General features: G+C 44.6%; 1 protein-coding gene across 1 annotated transcript; it reads left to right on the forward strand.

Annotated features, from left to right (window-relative positions):
- Positions 1-3,258: 3,258 nt before the first annotated feature.
- phlda1 (pleckstrin homology-like domain, family A, member 1) lies at positions 3,259-5,824 on the forward strand. The gene is made up of 2 exons (XM_024409027.2): positions 3,259-3,943; positions 4,683-5,824. Exon 1 carries the CDS (start codon positions 3,459-3,461, stop codon positions 3,915-3,917), a length of 459 nt encoding a protein of 152 aa, XP_024264795.2. The 5' UTR covers positions 3,259-3,458; the 3' UTR covers positions 3,918-3,943; positions 4,683-5,824.
- Positions 5,825-16,970: the final 11,146 nt, after the last annotated feature.

Below are 16,970 nucleotides of genomic sequence, written 5' to 3' on the forward strand. Positions count from 1 at the left end.
AAAGCAACAATTTTACAGAGTTCATAGGAAATCAGTAAATTGAAATAGTCATTAGGCCCTAATCTATGGATCTCACATGACTGGGCAATGGTGCAGCCATGGGTGGGCCTGGGGGGGGGGTTATTGGACCACCCACAAAGGGGATTTATTACAGACATAAATACTCCTCAGCACCCCTTTCCCTCAGATGATCCCGCAGGTGAAGAAGCCGGATGTGCAGGTCCTGGGCTGATGTGGTTACACAATGTCTGTGAGGCCAGTTGGACGTACTGCCAAATTCTGTAAAATGACGGAGGTGGCTTATGGTAGAGAAATGGACATTCAGTTCTCTGGCAACAGCTATGTTGGACATTCATGCAGTCAGCATGACAATTGCACGCTCCCTCAACTTGAGGCATCTGTGGCTGTGTGACAGAACTGCACATTTGGGGGCCTTTTATTGCCCCAACACAAGGTGCTGATCATGCCTTTAATCAGCTTCTTGATATGCTACACCTGTCAGGTGGATTTATTTTCTTGGCAAAGGAGAAATGTTCATTAGCAGGGATGTAAACACATTTGTTCACAACATTTGAGAGAAATCAGCTTTTTGTGAGTATGGAACATTTCTGGGTTATTTTATTTCAGCTCATGAAACATGGGACAAACACTAGATTTTGTGTTTATATTTTTGTTCAGCACGTATACATATACATACACAGTATCTACGGTCTCACCACTGAAATGAAGGGCCAGATGACAGAGCTCAACGGAAGTGCCCATTTATTGTTTTCTCGTAGAGAGGTGAGAGCCAAGCGTTCTACAGGTTGTATTCTCGTGGAGAGGTGAGAGCCAAGCGTTCTACAGGTTGTATTCTCATGGAGAGGTGAGAGCCAAGCGTTCTACAGGTTGTATTCTCATGGAGAGGTGAGAGCCAAGCGTTCTACAGGTTGTATTCTCATGGAGAGGTGAGAGCCAAGCGTTCTACAGGTTGTATTCTCATGGAGAGGTGAGAGCCAAGCGTTCTACAGGTTGTATTCTCGTAGAGAGGTGAGAGCCAAGCGTTCTACAGATTGTATTCTCGTGGAGAGGTGAGAACCAAGCGTTCTACAGGTTGTATTCTCGTGGAGAGGTGAGAACCAAGCGTTCTACAGATTGTATTCTCATGGAGAGGTGAGAGCCAAGCGTTCTACAGGTTGTATTCTCATGGAGAGGTGAGAGCCAAGCGTTCTACAGGTTGTATTCTCGTGGAGAGGTGAGAGCCAAGCGTTCTACAGATTGTATTCTCGTGGAGAGGTGAGAGCCAAGCGTTCTACAGATTGTATTCTCATGGAGAGGTGAGAGCCAAGCGTTCTACAGATTGTATTCTCGTGGAGAGGTGAGAACCAAGCGTTCTACAGATTGTATTCTCGTGGAGAGGTGAGAGCCAAGCGTTCTACAGATTGTATTCTCATGGAGAGGTGAGAACCAAGCGTTCTACAGCTTGTATGAAACATGTCACAAATACATTATGCTACTTCCTGCCTTCAGAAAGTATTCATACCACTTGGCTTATTCCACATGTCCTGTTAGCCTGAATTAAAAGTAGATTAAATAGTTTCTCTCACCCATCTACACAATATCCCATAATGACAAAGTGAAAACATGTCTGTAGAAATTTTTGCAAATGTATTGAAAATGAAATAGAGAAATATTGAATTTACATAAGTATTCACGCTCCTTTGCTATGACATTAAATTGAGCTCAGATGCATCCAATTTCCTTTGATCATCCTTGAGATGTCACCACAACTTGATTGGAGTTCACCTGTGGCCAATTAAATAGTTTGGACATGATTTAGAAAGAAACCTGAAACACACCTGTCTATACAAGGTCCCACAGTTGACAGTGCATCAGAGCAGAAACTATACCATGCCGTCCAATGATCTGTCTGTAGATCTCTGAGATGGAATTGTGATGAGGAATATATCTGGGGAAGAGTATAAAACAATTTCTAGAGTGTTGAATGTTTCCAAGAGGAAAGTGGTCTCCATAATTAGGAAATTGAAAAAATGTGGAACTACCCAGACTGTCTAGAGCTGGCTGCCCGACCAAACTGAGCAACCGGGCAAGAAATACCTTGGTCAGGGAGGTGACCAAAAATCCAATGACCACTCTGACAGAGTTCCTTATCTGAGATGGGAGAACCTGCCAAAAGGACAACAGTCTCTACAGCACTTCACCAATCTGTGCTTTTTGGGAGAGTAGCCAGACAGAAGCCACTACTGAGAAAAAGGTACATGACAGCATGCCTGGAGTTTGCAGAAAGGCATGTGAAAGACTGAGATAGTAAGGCAAAAGATTGTGGTCAGATGAGACAAAAATGAAACTCTTTGGCCTAATGCAAACCACTATGTCTATAGAAAACCAGACACAGCTCATCACCCTTCTAACACCATCCCTACTGTGAAGCATGGTGATGGCAGAATCATGTTATGGGGATGCTTTTCAGTGGCAGGGCCTGGGAGACTGTCAAATCATTCATGAGAATCTGCTTGAAACCACCTTAAACTGTGGCAAAGATTTACTTTCCAACAGGACAGTGACCACAATCATACAGCCAAAGTAATGCTGGAACGGCTTCAGAACAGGAATGTGAAAGTCCTTGAGTGGCCCAGACTTGTATCCCGTTGAAAATCTGTGGAAAGACTTGAAGATTGCTGTTCAGTGCCACCCCCTATCAAGTTTAAGAGCTTGTGAAAATCTGCAAGGAAGAATGGGAGAAAATCCCCAAATCCAGATGTGCAAGCTGGTACAGACATACCCAAGACAACTGAAATCTGGAATCGCTGCCAAAGGTGCTTCTGCATTACAAAGTATTGACTCAGGGGTGTGAATACTTATGTAAATGCAATATTTCTGTAGTTCATTATTAATAAATGTATCAATACATTTGCTAAAATTTCTAAAAGCATGTTTTCACTTTGTCAATATGGGGTATTGTGTGGAGATGGGTGAGGGGAAAATATACATTTCATCCATTTTGAATTCAGCTGTAACACAACATGTGGAATAAGTCGAGGGGTGGGAGAACTTTCTGAAGGCATTGTATACTTGACTCAAGAAATTCACTCGCCTTGAGTTCTTAATTCAATTGTATAGGCCCATTTGATTTCCAAAATACTATCAATATATCATTGATCCTCGCTGCACTGTGCTGGAGAGGCCTTCTGACACATGAGTTCTCTTTCCGCTGGATGTCACTCAGGGGGCGGTCCACAAACTCGAGAAACCCCAATCAAACTGTGCGTATCAGTCACACCAGCGACCGCTGCCGACGGACTAGTATCAAATACCCTGCACACACATCCACGAGTTCCACAGCACATAGTAACCCACTCACTGCAGTGACCATTTCAGCATCCGATGCCTTTACCTCTACGGGCAAGGAGAAGAAGAAGTGTTTGCATTTGCTGAGGAAATTGGGGCGTTTTCTCAAGATGCTGGAGAACGGCGGCAAGGTGCTGAAAGAGGGGCTTCTGGAGAAGCGAAGCGACGGTTTGCTGCAGCTGTGGAAGAAGAAGCACTGCGTCCTCACGGAGGACGGGGTTCTGCTTCACCCGCCGAAGCAGCACGACCACCCGCACCATTACAACCACCACGGCGGCGGAGACACTGGCAAAGTCAAGGAGCTGCACTTCTCCAACATGAAAACTGTGGACTGCGTCGAGAGGAAAGGGAAATACATCTACTTCACCGTGGTCATGTCGGAGGGCAAGGAGATCGATTTCAGGTGTCCACAGGACGAGGGCTGGAACGCCGAGATAACTTTGCAGATGGTGCAATACAAAAACAGGCAGGCCATCCTGGCGGTGAAGTCTACCAGACAGAAACAGCAGCTCCTCGTTGTTCAGCTCCCGGGACAGAAAATTATTCGGAGCTCTCCAAACGTTGCGTGACCTGCGCCTCGGGCATTCGACGTGCGGTAAGACATCCGAGAGAGGTCTTAGCAGGCTTGATTACTAATTACTACTTAGCCGCTTAGGAGTGCAAATCCTCTGCGGGGAAATTGCTTGGATATACATTCCCGGCAACGTTTGATATTTGACACAAGGCTCAGGATATGAGGCTCACCTACCCCATAAACATGGGTTTACGCGCGGCGATGTCGGCAGGGGAAGCTTTGATGCTGTTAAATAAGCATGCATTGTTCCAGATGCTTGTAGCCTCCTCAATTACAGTCTCTTACATAAAAAATACACTACATTTGCCAATGCAACAAAGAGAGCTTGCAAATATTATAGGTCTTTACTTTTTGCCTAATTACGTTTTAAATGTTTTATTATTCACTATTATTAGGCTACAATTCATTATTATTGGTAGGCATATTACGGTCCAGTTACCATCGGCACTTAATTTAGCCTAAAAATAACTAATATTTAATGAAATGGTTTAATATTATATTAATTTTAGAGTAAGGGTTCAAACACTGTCAGTGCTGTCACTGTCTTCTAAACATTCTTTGGAGCCATTAGGCTGAGAATACACAGGCAGACCAATTCTCATCTTTTCCCATTAATTGGGCAAAAGATCAGAATAGGGCTGCGTGTTTAAACGCAGCTCAAGAAACGCTATTTATGTTCAGGTGTAACCTACAGAGGTTCCTCTTCTCCTCGTGTCATGCACTGCCACCTCTGAGATGGTCTAATTTATTGTATCCGCAGGTTAATTGGACATTCAGAGGAGGGATCGATGGACTCCGGCTGCATCTGCCCGGCCTCACAAAAGGAGCGTCACACCCCGCAGAAAACATCTCTTCATTTAACTGTTGTTCGGTCCGGACAACAGCAGCAGTCTTTTCCCAGTCCTATTTTTCATTAGAAACTCTTTATTTGAGAAAGATGGACACTGATGGACAAAGCTTAGGCCTCTGCTACAGCACGAGTGAAAACAGCTGTATTCTAACGGGCGATTCTCTGCCATCCCTTCTTATTTATTAGATTGTGTATATATGTTTTTATCTTAACAGTGTCATTGACTAATGTACAGTGTGGTTGTTGCTGGAGTTGAAACTGAAAGCTATGCTTGGAGATTCCTAAGCCTCAGTATCGTTGTGATCCTGGTGGGATGGTTGATTGTGTTACACCTTTAAGGATGTACTAGAGTCCTTTCCTGTCACTTCTATTATTTCTAGAGTTGTGAGTAGCACATCCTATTGTAAATCTGTGGCCATGATACACATCCTCATTTTTTTATTGAACCAAAGACTTATACGGTATACTTGCATTTTCCTCCCAAGTGTAGTTGACTGTAAAAATGGCAGGATGCTTCAATGATGAAGGAAATGTTGACAAATCTTTTATTTGTTTGATTTCTCCATAAGTCTCACTTTTTGTGATTATCCTCGTGCCAAATATGGTGCCCATTTGCATTACAACTATGGAATATGGTTTGACTTTAGGAAGCAACATGTGTCAACGCTGCATATTCTTTTGGGAGTCTTAAATCTGTACAGATTAGAAACTGCAGTCCTTTTCAGTGGCAACTGATAGAAAGGTATCCTAGTGAGCAAAACTGGTTGAAAATACATCATTTCAATGGCAAAAGTGGCCAAAAGGACTTATTTCAACCAGTTTTGCCAAGAGCAAGTCATTAGGCTAAACATTCATCACCGTCTTTCCTGAGGAAGCTATGCTGAGACTGACTGTTGAGTTGCCCCTCACACCACCCCCAGGTGTGTCAGTGTGTCCTCACGTTCACACATGGGTCTTTTTTTTGGACAAAGTTACTGTTATTCAGTTGGGGTTTTATTTTGATGTGAGAGCTATTTTCATACTTCTGAAATATACATTCCATTTCAAATGAACAGCACCTCGTGTGATTTCCTGCTCTGTAGCGCATAGAAACAGCTTGCGGGGAGAAAATGTGCCGTTTAAATCACCAGCAGATGTGTGTTCAATAGCTGTGTGTAGTGTTGCCTGTCTCAACCCTTCAACAGCCAGTGAACTTCTCACCCCTATTTCCTGGGCTAAATCTAGAAGCTGTTGCTGTTCTGAGAATAATATTTCACCGTCAGCCTTCAGACTGAGACAAACTGCCATCCGTGGCGCGACAACACACGTGTCTCCCTGCCTCTCTCGATTAAACTCATTTATACTACAGGGGGTGAAAAATGTGGATGACAGTGCCATTTCTACTCATCCGCATGGCATGTTGGCGGGGGGGGGCTGCCAAAAAGGGAGACGACTCTATAACCGCACCACTCGGCACTAACCGCACACATGCCCTCTTGACTGCTCAAAGCCACATCAAGCCATGAAGGAGGTGCTAGGCTGGGACACTGTGTAAGACACCCACCATCCACCCTGGAGGCCTCCAGTTGTGACAGACGTCCTCTGATGGTGTGCTGACACCACCTGAGCACTGTGGCCGCTGGCTGGGCCAGGTGCTGGAGTTCACCGAGGATAAAGTCATGTTGACAGACGAGAGTGTCGATGGGTCACTCTTGGTCTCTCACTGCACTTGGTTGGGATTCCACAGTTCCCCTCTATACCACCCTCCTCCCTACTCGGGCAGCTTGTGTAAAATTAAAAAGTCTGGGTAGCAACAAACAGTTGGCTGACTCCAAGCTCACTGCTTGCTTACTTGGCTCACCTACCTCCGGCTCAGAGGTGAAGTTTAATCTAGGTACAGATCTAGGATCAGCTTCGTCTCCCCAATCCTAACCGCAAGCATTGGTGGAGAAAATGCCAAACTGACCCAAGATCAGCGTTAAGGGGCAACTTCATCTTACACTGCTCCTCTTCCCACCCAGCTCCAGCCCTTCACCACACCCCCTTGCCCCTCCCACCCAGCCCCATTCACCCACCCCAAGCCCTTCGCCCTTCCCACCCAGCCCCAGCCCCTCTCACCCAGCCCCTCCCCCAGCCTTTCTCCCCTCCCACCCAGCCCCTCTCACCAAGCCCCTCCCCCAGCGCTTCTCCCCTCTCACCCAGCTCCAGCCCCTCTCACACAGCCCCCCAGCCCCTCCCCCAGCCCTTCTGCCCTCTCCCACTCTTCTTCCTCACTTTAATTGGTTTGTTAGGTCTGGAATGTCATTCACATAACTCCCAACAAAGATTGGCGCCTAGATAAGTATTGATTGTCATATGAGCTGCAGTGATGTTTTCAGTACACTCAGTACTTAGTTCTTAATAAGGATAATGTAGGTTATTGCAGTGATGGTTTCAGTACACTCAGTACTTAGTTCTTAGTAAGAATAATGTAGGTTATTGCCAACACAGTTTTTTTAAAGAGCTCTCCTCATTTTTGCACTGATTAAACACATATTGTCTCATTTTATATTTACTTATTGGCAGTGTAAATCTAGCCTTCTCAAGATTCCCTAAAAACCCAATGTGGATCTAAAAAATACAATATAGAATTTCTGTCCTGTGAATTTCCTTGTGCTCGTTATGACAATACACCTGCTCATCAGTCTAGTGAATGGAACCCAGATTGTTCATGACTTTGTTTTCTCCCTGCTCTTTGAAATGCTCTGCGTAGGTGGAAGGAAGGTAGATACTGTAGATTAGCAACTCTCTTTATCTCTCTCTCTTTATCCCTCTCTCTGTGGCTAGAGAGGCTGAGGGATAGATCACCTTCAGGGGTTTTGTTCGTTATCTTTTCTCTTTGTGTGGATGGTGATACAGGTGTTGAAACAGGAAAGGACTTTGCTAAGCGAATTTCAACCATACAGGAACTCTCACAGTTATATAATGGAGAGAAGCTAATTAAAATGACGTATTAGTAGGAAGTTTAGGATGACATATTCTGGTTGCTACACTATTATTTATCATTAACATGCCATTATACCATATGTACAGTAATCAATACAGGACATTTACTCCAGTCATTTAGCAGATGCTCTTATCCAGAGCCACTTACAGTAGTGAGAGAGGTAGTGAGTCTTTAAGCTGTGTATTATTGTACAGATGGGTAATGTGCATTATTGTACAGATGGGTAATGTGCATTATTGTACAGATGGGTAATGTGCATTATTGTACAGATGGGTAATGTGCATTATTGTACAGATGGGTAATGTGCATTATTGTACAGATGGGTAATGTGCATTATTGTACAGATGGGTAATGTGCATTATTGTACAGATGGGTAATGTGCATTGATGTACAGATGGGTAATGTGCATTATTGTACAGATGGGTAATGTGCATTATTGTACAGATGGGTAATGTGCATTGATGTACAGATGGGTAATGTGCATTATTGTACAGATGGGTATGTGCATTGATGTACAGATGGGTATTGTGCATTGTTGTACAGATGGGTAATGTGCATTATTGTATACGTGTCTTGAATTTCTTTACAAATTCCAGGTGCCTTAGTGCTATAGAGCTGTAATGATAGAAAGTAACTATTGGACAATAAGGTGAGACCAAAGGAGGATATAGGTGAGTTTTACTACAACTACTGCATCCTATATGGAAGATTGACCTGAATGTTAACTAATCATTCTGACACAGTTGACTCTGTGTCATGCAGGTGATGGAAAGTTTCAGCCAATTAATTACAATTAGCCATTGATCAGTGGGCTGCAATGATCATGCTCCCATGAAGATTTCTTCCTTGAGGGAGTTGTTCCTAGCCACTGTGCTTCTGCTTGAGATCTGAGATCTAAGTAGGGTAACTGAAAAGTACTTTGTGACAACTGCTGATTTACAAAGGGTCTTATATATATATATATATATATATATTTGATTGATTGGTCATTCATCTCATGTCATGGGTTAACTAACAGGGTGAGTAAAAGCTTGTTTAAAAAAGCCAACGTTTCTCCTCTGCCACCTCAAGGCAGGGTCGTGTTCATTAGTCACCAAACAGAAGAAAAGGACTGAAACAGTGAGGGACTACTTGGACTTGTCCAATAAGGAACATTCATTTTAATTTGTTGCAAAATGTTTTAAAAGATTTTTCCGTCATGTCCCCAGATGAACATGACCCAGGATTCCTGAGGAATGTTGGGGTGAACTGAGTTCTTTTGACCCTGTGTCACCCCCCGCCACCTGTTCCCAGACCACCCAGCAGCAGCAACACTGGAGGTCAATCAGCTCAGCTGTTGCCTCTTTTCACTGATTAGGGCAGGAAGCCTGGATAGGAGCAGGACATAGACTTAGATAGACATCGCATCGTTGTATATGTCCCTTTTATGGCGTCTAAAACAGGATTTTGGCCACTAAAAAAGTCCTCTATCTATCTCTATGGGGCAGGAATGTCACCTTGACTATACACCGCTGCCCTGACAACTCCATGAAACTCCACAGGATAAGAGACAAAGAGCCAAGAGGATATAGTAGAATTTCTACTCGTCAGCCTATTATCCTTCTCCAATGAAGATGGCTCAGGTTATGTTGTAGGTCATGGGAGATGAGATCCTAATGTGTTTGATGTGGGGCCGCACATCTCTCTCAATTCCATCCTGTGAGCTCTTTAGAATGTAAGATGCATGGTGATAAACACAGTGATGTACAGAATACTGTATTCCCCCATGTTCTGCACTCAACAGTGCCAGTATCACCAGTGATACAAACCATAGCCAAACAAAACCTCAAATGTTATGTGCAAACATATATACACTACGTGACCTAAATATGTGGACATCTGCTTGTCCAACATCTCATTCCAAAATCGTGGGCATTAATACGGAGTTGGTCCCCCTGATGGTACTGATGTTGGGCGATTAGGCCTGACTCACAGTCCGCGGTCCAATTCCTCCAAAAGGTGTTCCATTGGGTTGAGGTCAGGGCTCTGTGCAGGCCAGTCATGTTCTTCCACACCGATCTCAACAAACCAGTTCTGTATGCACCTCGCTTTGTGCACCGGGGGCATTGTCATGCTGAAAGAGGAAAGGGCCTTCCCCAAACTGTTGCCACAAAGTTGGAAGCACAGAATCATCTTGAATGCCATTGAATACTGTAGCGTTAAGATTTCCCTTCACTGGAACTAAGGGGCCTAGCCCAAACCATGAAAAACAGCCCCAGACCATTATTCCTTCTCCCAAAGAACAGTTATTGTGGTGACGTTGCATCCAGAGGCATTTTGGAATTCGGTAGTGAGTGTTGCAGCTGAGGACGGACAATTTTTACGTGATCTGCCCTTCAGAACTCGGTGGTCTCGTTCTGTGAACTTGTGTGTCCTACCACTTTCCGGTTGAGCCGTTGTTGCTCCTAGACGTTTCCAATTCACAACAACACTTTCAGTCACTTTCAGCAGCTCCAGCAGGGCAGAAATTTGACGACTTGACTTGTTGGAAAGGTGGCATCCAATGACGGTGCCAGGTTGAAAGTCACTGAGCTCTTCAGTAAGGCCATTCTTCTGCCAATGTTTGTCTATTGAGATTGTATACACCTGTCAGCAACAGTGTGGCTGAAATAGCCGTATCCACTCATTTGAAAAGGTGTCCACATACATTTGTGTATATATAGAGTAAATATACTGTATGTGTGTCGGCTGCATATTTGTGTGCTCTCTCCAGGCTGTTGTGGAGACCAACAGCCACGGTCGCGTAGGAAAACCTGACAATGTTTGATTTTTTTCCTCAAATTTCCATTGTTGTCAGCAAGTAGGAAAGTGGTGATTCAGCAAAGCGGGGACAAATAAGGGTTTATCAGGAGAAGTGCACACACAAACACACACACACACACACACACACACACACACACACAAACACACACGCACACGCACACGCACACACACGGAGGCAGTTGGCGGATTCTGTCTGCTTCTGATTACAGAGGTAGGGTGGCTCAGTTCGTCTGCCAAAGTAAACTTAGCCTCCTCCTCACTTCCCTCACAAGGTCAGTGCTGCACCTGGGAGTGCGCTTCCAACAAACCTATCTCTGATCCAGCTTGTGTCCCAAATGCCACCCTATTCCCTATAAAGTGTGCTGCTTTTGACCGGGGCCCATATGGCTCTAGTGAACAGTAGTGCGCTGTGTAAGGAATCTGGTGCCATTTGGGACGTAATCACTGTCTTTGAACCAAACACTTCCTCTTTTGCTGTCCTTACACTGTAATTATCTTGTCCTGTCATCCATATATCCGTTAAAAACAAGCAAATGAGAAACACAAAGGCAAATTGTGATGGAAATGATGCAGTGATGTGTTGAGTGATTTGGCAACTAACGTTTTAGCTGCGATTTGCATTCAAGGAAAAAGGACCCGAAGGGCTCACAACACAGTGGAATATAGATTGTATCACTTCTGGATTCAAACTGCTGACTGTTCCCCGTTAAAGGAAAACTCCACCCCAAAAACAATCTTTTGGTATTTGTTTCATTATTCCATTGTTGATTTAGTCTCAAAATGTGTTGCTTGTCAGCAATCAGGTTTTCAAGATATGTAACCTTCAAAATACAGAAATCATCCCTGTATGATGCATTTTGCGTTATATGATGCAAAACGAAGCATCATATGATGCTAAATGCATCATACAGGGAGGATTTCTATATTTTGAAGGTTACCTATCTTGAAAACCTGATTGCTGACAAGCAACACATTTTGAGACTAAATCAATTGAATAATAGTTTTGGGGTGGGATTTTCCATTAACCTCTAGGGGTCTAAGCTGTTGGGGGAGGGGTTACTATGCTAACATATGGAGTTGTTTTATGATGGTCATACTATGGCTCATTTAGCTATTACATTTTTATTACGTTTTTTTTACCCCCAATCTTTTGGTATCTAAATTGGTAGTTACAGTCTTGTCTCATCGCTGCAACTCCCATACGGACTCAGGAGAGGCGAAGGTCGAGAGCTGTGCGTCCTCCGAAAAACAACCAAGCCGCACTGCTTCTTGTCACAATACCCACGTAGCCCGGAAGCCAGCTGTACCAATGTGTCGGAGGAAACACTTAACCCCATGTCAGCATGCACTGTGCCGCCATTGAAGTGGCCAGTGCGTGATGGGACAAGGACATCCCTGCTGGCCAAACGCCGCCCACGGGTCTCCCGGCTGTGGCCGGCTGCGACAGAGCCTGGACTCGAACCCAGAATCTCTAGTGGGCTTGTTCAAAAGTAGTGCACTACACTACATAGGGAATAGGGTGCCATTTGGGACAAACACTATAACTCGGCACAGCTGACATTTGAAAACTTAAATTATAAATAGTTGTTCCATCCTAAAGCCGGGAGAGTCACACTGTAATTAAAGACACTAAACTTACCCAGGTTGTGTCACAACTGAAAAAAATACAGGAATTTAGCATTATTAGTGCACTACTTTTGACCGGGACCCATAGGGTCAAAAGTAGTGTACTACATAGGGAATAGGGTGCAATTTTGGATGTATACTCAATTAAATTATCCTTGACATTGAAGCCTTCGGAGGGCTTTAATAAACCACTTGAAAACCTGCAAGGGGCGGCAGAGTAATCCAGCGCACCTGTGAATTCATGTGGTAAAATCACATCTATCAAGCACACCCACTGACCGAGTGTTACGTTTTTCTTCTGTCAAAAGAGAGGACCAAAATGCAGCATGGTTATTTGTAAACATCTTTAATAAAGATGAAAATACAAACAATATACAAAAACAATAAACGTGAAAAACACAACAGCCCTATCTGGTGCAACAAACACAGAGACAGGAACAATCACCCACGAAACACTCAAAGAATATGGCTGCCTAAATATGGTTCCCAATCAGAGACAACGCTAAACACCTGCCTCTGATTGAGAACCACTCCAAGCAACCATAGACTCTCCTAGACTACTTCACTAACCACAATCCCGTAACGTACAAAAAAACCCTAGACAAAACACACCACATAAATACCCAAGTCACACCCTGGCCTGACCAAAATAACAAAGAAAACACAAAATACTAAGGCCAGGGCGTGACACCGAGTAATGACTGTGTCCTCTCAATGGCGTGTATATGGAAATTTGTGCACTTTGCGGGAAAAATTGTGTCTGTGGTGGAAGCAGGAACTGCATGCGAATGCCTTATGGCCAACGTGACATGGTGTGATGAAAGAAACATACAGGAACTCAAATCCTTCTGTTCACCTGATTTAGAATTCCTCACAATCAAATGTAGACCGCATTATCTACCAAGAGAATTCTCTTCGATTATAATCACAGCCGTATATATCCCCCCCCAAGCAGACACATCGATGGCTCTGAACGAACTTTATTTAACTCTCTGCAAACTGGAAACGATTTATCCGGAGGCTGCATTCATTGTAGCTGGGGATTTTAACAAGGCTAATCTGAAAACAAGACTCCCTAAATTTTATCAGCATATCGATTGCGCAACCAGGGGTGGAAAGACCCTGGATCATTGTTACTCTAACTTCCGCGACGCATATAAGGCCCTGCCCCGCCCCCTTTCGGAAAAGCTGACCATGACTCCATTTTGTTGATCCCTGCCTACAGACAGAAACTAAAACAAGAAGCTCCCACGCTGAGGTCTGTCCAACGCTGGTCTGACCAAGCTGACTCCACACTCCAAGACTGCTTCCATCACGTGGACTGGGAGATGTTTCGTATTGCGTCAGACAACAACATTGACGAATACGCTGATACGGTGTGCGAGTTCATTAGAACGTGCGTTGAAGATGTCGTTCCCATAGCAACGATTAAAACATTCCCTAACCAGAAACCTTGGATTGATGGCAGCATTCGTGTGAAACTGAAGGCACGAACCACTGCTTTTAATCAGGGCAAGGTGTCTGGTAACATGACTGAATACAAACAGTGCAGCTATTCCCTCCGCAAGGCTATCAAACAAGCTAAGCGCCAGTACAGAGACAAAGTAGAATCTCAATTCAACGGCTCAGACACAAGAGGTATGTGGCAGGGTCTACAGTCAATCACGGACTACAGGAAGAAACCCAGCCCAGTCACGGACCAGGATGTCTTGCTCCCAGGCAGACTAAATAACTTTTTGCCCGCTTTGAGGACAATACAGTGCCACTGACACGGCCTGCAACGGAAACATGCGGTCTCTCCTTCACTGCAGCCGAAGTGAGTAAGACATTTAAACGTGTTAACCCTCGCAAGGCTGCAGGCCCAGACGGCATCCCCAGCCGCGCCCTCAGAGCATGCGCAGACCAGCTGGCCGGTGTGTTTACGGACATATTCAATCAATCCCTATACCAGTCTGCTGTTCCCACATGCTTCAAGAGGGCCACCATTGTTCCTGTTCCCAAGAAAGCTAAGGTAACTGAGCTAAACGACTACCGCCCCGTAGCACTCACATCCGTCATCATGAAGTGCTTTGAGAGACTAGTCAAGGACCATATCACCTCCACCCTACCTGACACCCTTGACCCACTCCAATTTGCTTACCGCCCAAATAGGTCCACAGACGATGCAATCTCAACCACACTGCACACTGCCCTAACCCATCTGGACAAGAGGAATACCTATGTGAGAATGCTGTTCATCGACTACAGCTCGGCATTCAACACCATAGTACCCTCCAAGCTCGTCATCAAGCTCGAGACCCTGGGTCTCGACCCCGCCCTGTGCAACTGGGTACTGGACTTCCTGACGGGCCGCCCCCAGGTGGTGAGGGTAGGCAACAACATCTCCTCCCCGCTGATCCTCAACACTGGGGCCCCACAAGGGTGCGTTCTGAGCCCTCTCCTGTACTCCCTGTTCACCCACGACTGCGTGGCCATGCACGCCTCCAACTCAATCATCAAGTTTGCGGACGATACAACAGTGGTAGGCTTGATTACCAACAACGACGAGACGGCCTACAGGGAGGAGGTGAGGGCCCTCGGAGTGTGGTGTCAGGAAAACAACCTCACACTCAACGTCAACAAAACTAAGGAGATGATTGTGGACTTCAGGAAACAGCAGAGGGAACACCCCCTATCCACATCGATGGAACAGTAGTGGAGAGGGTAGCAAGTTTTAAGTTCCTCGGCATACACATCACAGACAAACTGAATTGGTCCACTCACACAGACAGCATCGTGAGGAAGGCGCAGCAGCGCCTCTTCAACCTCAGGAGGCTGAAGAAATTCGGCTTGTCACCAAAAGCACTCACAAACTTCTACAGATGCACAATCGAGAGCATCCTGGCGGGCTGTATCACCGCCTGGTATGGCAACTGCACCGCCCTCAACCGTAAGGCTCTCCAGAGGGTAGTGAGGTCTGCACAACGCATCACCGGGGGCAAACTACCTGCCCTCCAGGACACCTACACCACCCGATGCTACAGGAAGGCCATAAAGATCATCAAGGACATCAACCACCCGAGCCACTGCCTGTTCACCCCGCTGTCATCCAGAAGGCGAGGTCAGTACAGGTGCATCAAAGCTGGGACCGAGAGACTGAAAAACAGCTTCTATCTCAAGGCCATCAGACTGTTAAACAGCCACCACTAACATATTGAGTGGCTACTGCCAACACACTGTCAATGACACTGACTCTACTCCAGCCACTTTAATCATGGGAATTGATGGGAAATGATGTAAATATATCACTAGCCACTTTAAACAATGCTACCTTATATAATGTTACTTACCCTACATTGTTCATCTCATATGCATACGTTGATACTGTACTCTATATCATCGACTGCATCCTTATGTAATACATGTATCACTAGCCACTTTAACTATGCCACTTGGTTTACATACTTATCTCATATGTATATACTGTACTCGATATCATCTACTGTATCTTGCCTATGCTGCTCTGTACCATCACTCATTCATATATCCTTATGTACATATTCTTTATCCCCTTACACTGTGTATAAGACAGTAGTTTTTTTTTTGGAATTGTTAGTTAGATTACTTGCTTTTTATTACTGCATTGTCGGAACTAGAAGCACAAGCATTTCGCTACACTCGCATTAACATCTGCTAACCATGTGTATGTGACAAATAAAATTTGATTTGATTTGATTTGATTTGATGAATTAGATTGTTTATTCACGACTGCCTTTCAAAAAACCTCTCATGTGTTTTGCACCTCAATGCTTCATTGTTCCGTCTTTTGGTATGATGGAAATACATCATCAACATCATAGACAGACAGAGGGTTCCCTATGGTACGATTTCTACTGTTTGTGTGGAAGTATTTGCGCAGCTATAAAATGGATGTCTTTGTATAATGGACTTCAGAACGTTCTCATGAATAAACTGTACTATCTTTTTGCATAAGCTGAGTCTTTGAATAATTGTTATTACACCCATGGTCTTACAAACCTCGGGATTGGTCAAAGCTATTGATTGTCAGTTATTGTCATTGGGATTGACAATTCTCATGACAGAGATAGCTGCTATAACTCATAGTGTTGCTACTGACAGTGCTGACAGCAGTCAGGCCAGGCTTGACTGGTTCTCTACATCAACAGATTCTCAGATGATTGACTCTCCCATCTCTGTAGGCCTAAACATCTTGGGAAATACACCTCCACATCTCTCAGCATCTGGTTGTGAGAGAAAAATGACCTGTTCTTGAGGAAATAAGAAGGAAATCCTCCAATCAGGATTTCTGGAAAACCTGGAAATGTTGGGGAATTTACCAGAATTTTGCAACCCTATCTATCAGTATGCATATCTATTTTTGGTTTTATTAGACAGATCAGAAATGAGGACAGGTGGTCAGGTAGGAGAGACAGTTGTAAACTGGCACATAGGGGATTCGAACCCCGCCTTTGGGCATGTGAAGCCCACAGGAGGCTGCTGAGGGGAGGAGGGCTCATAATAATGGCTGGAACAAAGCGAATGGAATGGCATCAAACCCTTGGAAACCATGGAAACCATGTTTTATGTATTTGACGCCATTCCACCGATTCCGCTCCAGCCATTACCACGAGCCCGTCCTCCCCAATAAGGTGCCACCAACCTCCTGTGGTGTAGCTTGGCTGTGTTGACCACGAAACCAACCTCCAGTACAGTCAGTCAGTGCATGTATTGTGATTAGCAACTACGGTTCATAACATTCGGCAACAATATATGAACTTCGACCTTGAACAATACCAGATACTGTA

This window comes from Oncorhynchus tshawytscha, unplaced genomic scaffold (genome assembly GCF_018296145.1).
Source record: "Oncorhynchus tshawytscha isolate Ot180627B unplaced genomic scaffold, Otsh_v2.0 Un_scaffold_10343_pilon_pilon, whole genome shotgun sequence".
Lineage (NCBI taxonomy): Eukaryota > Metazoa > Chordata > Actinopteri > Salmoniformes > Salmonidae > Oncorhynchus > Oncorhynchus tshawytscha.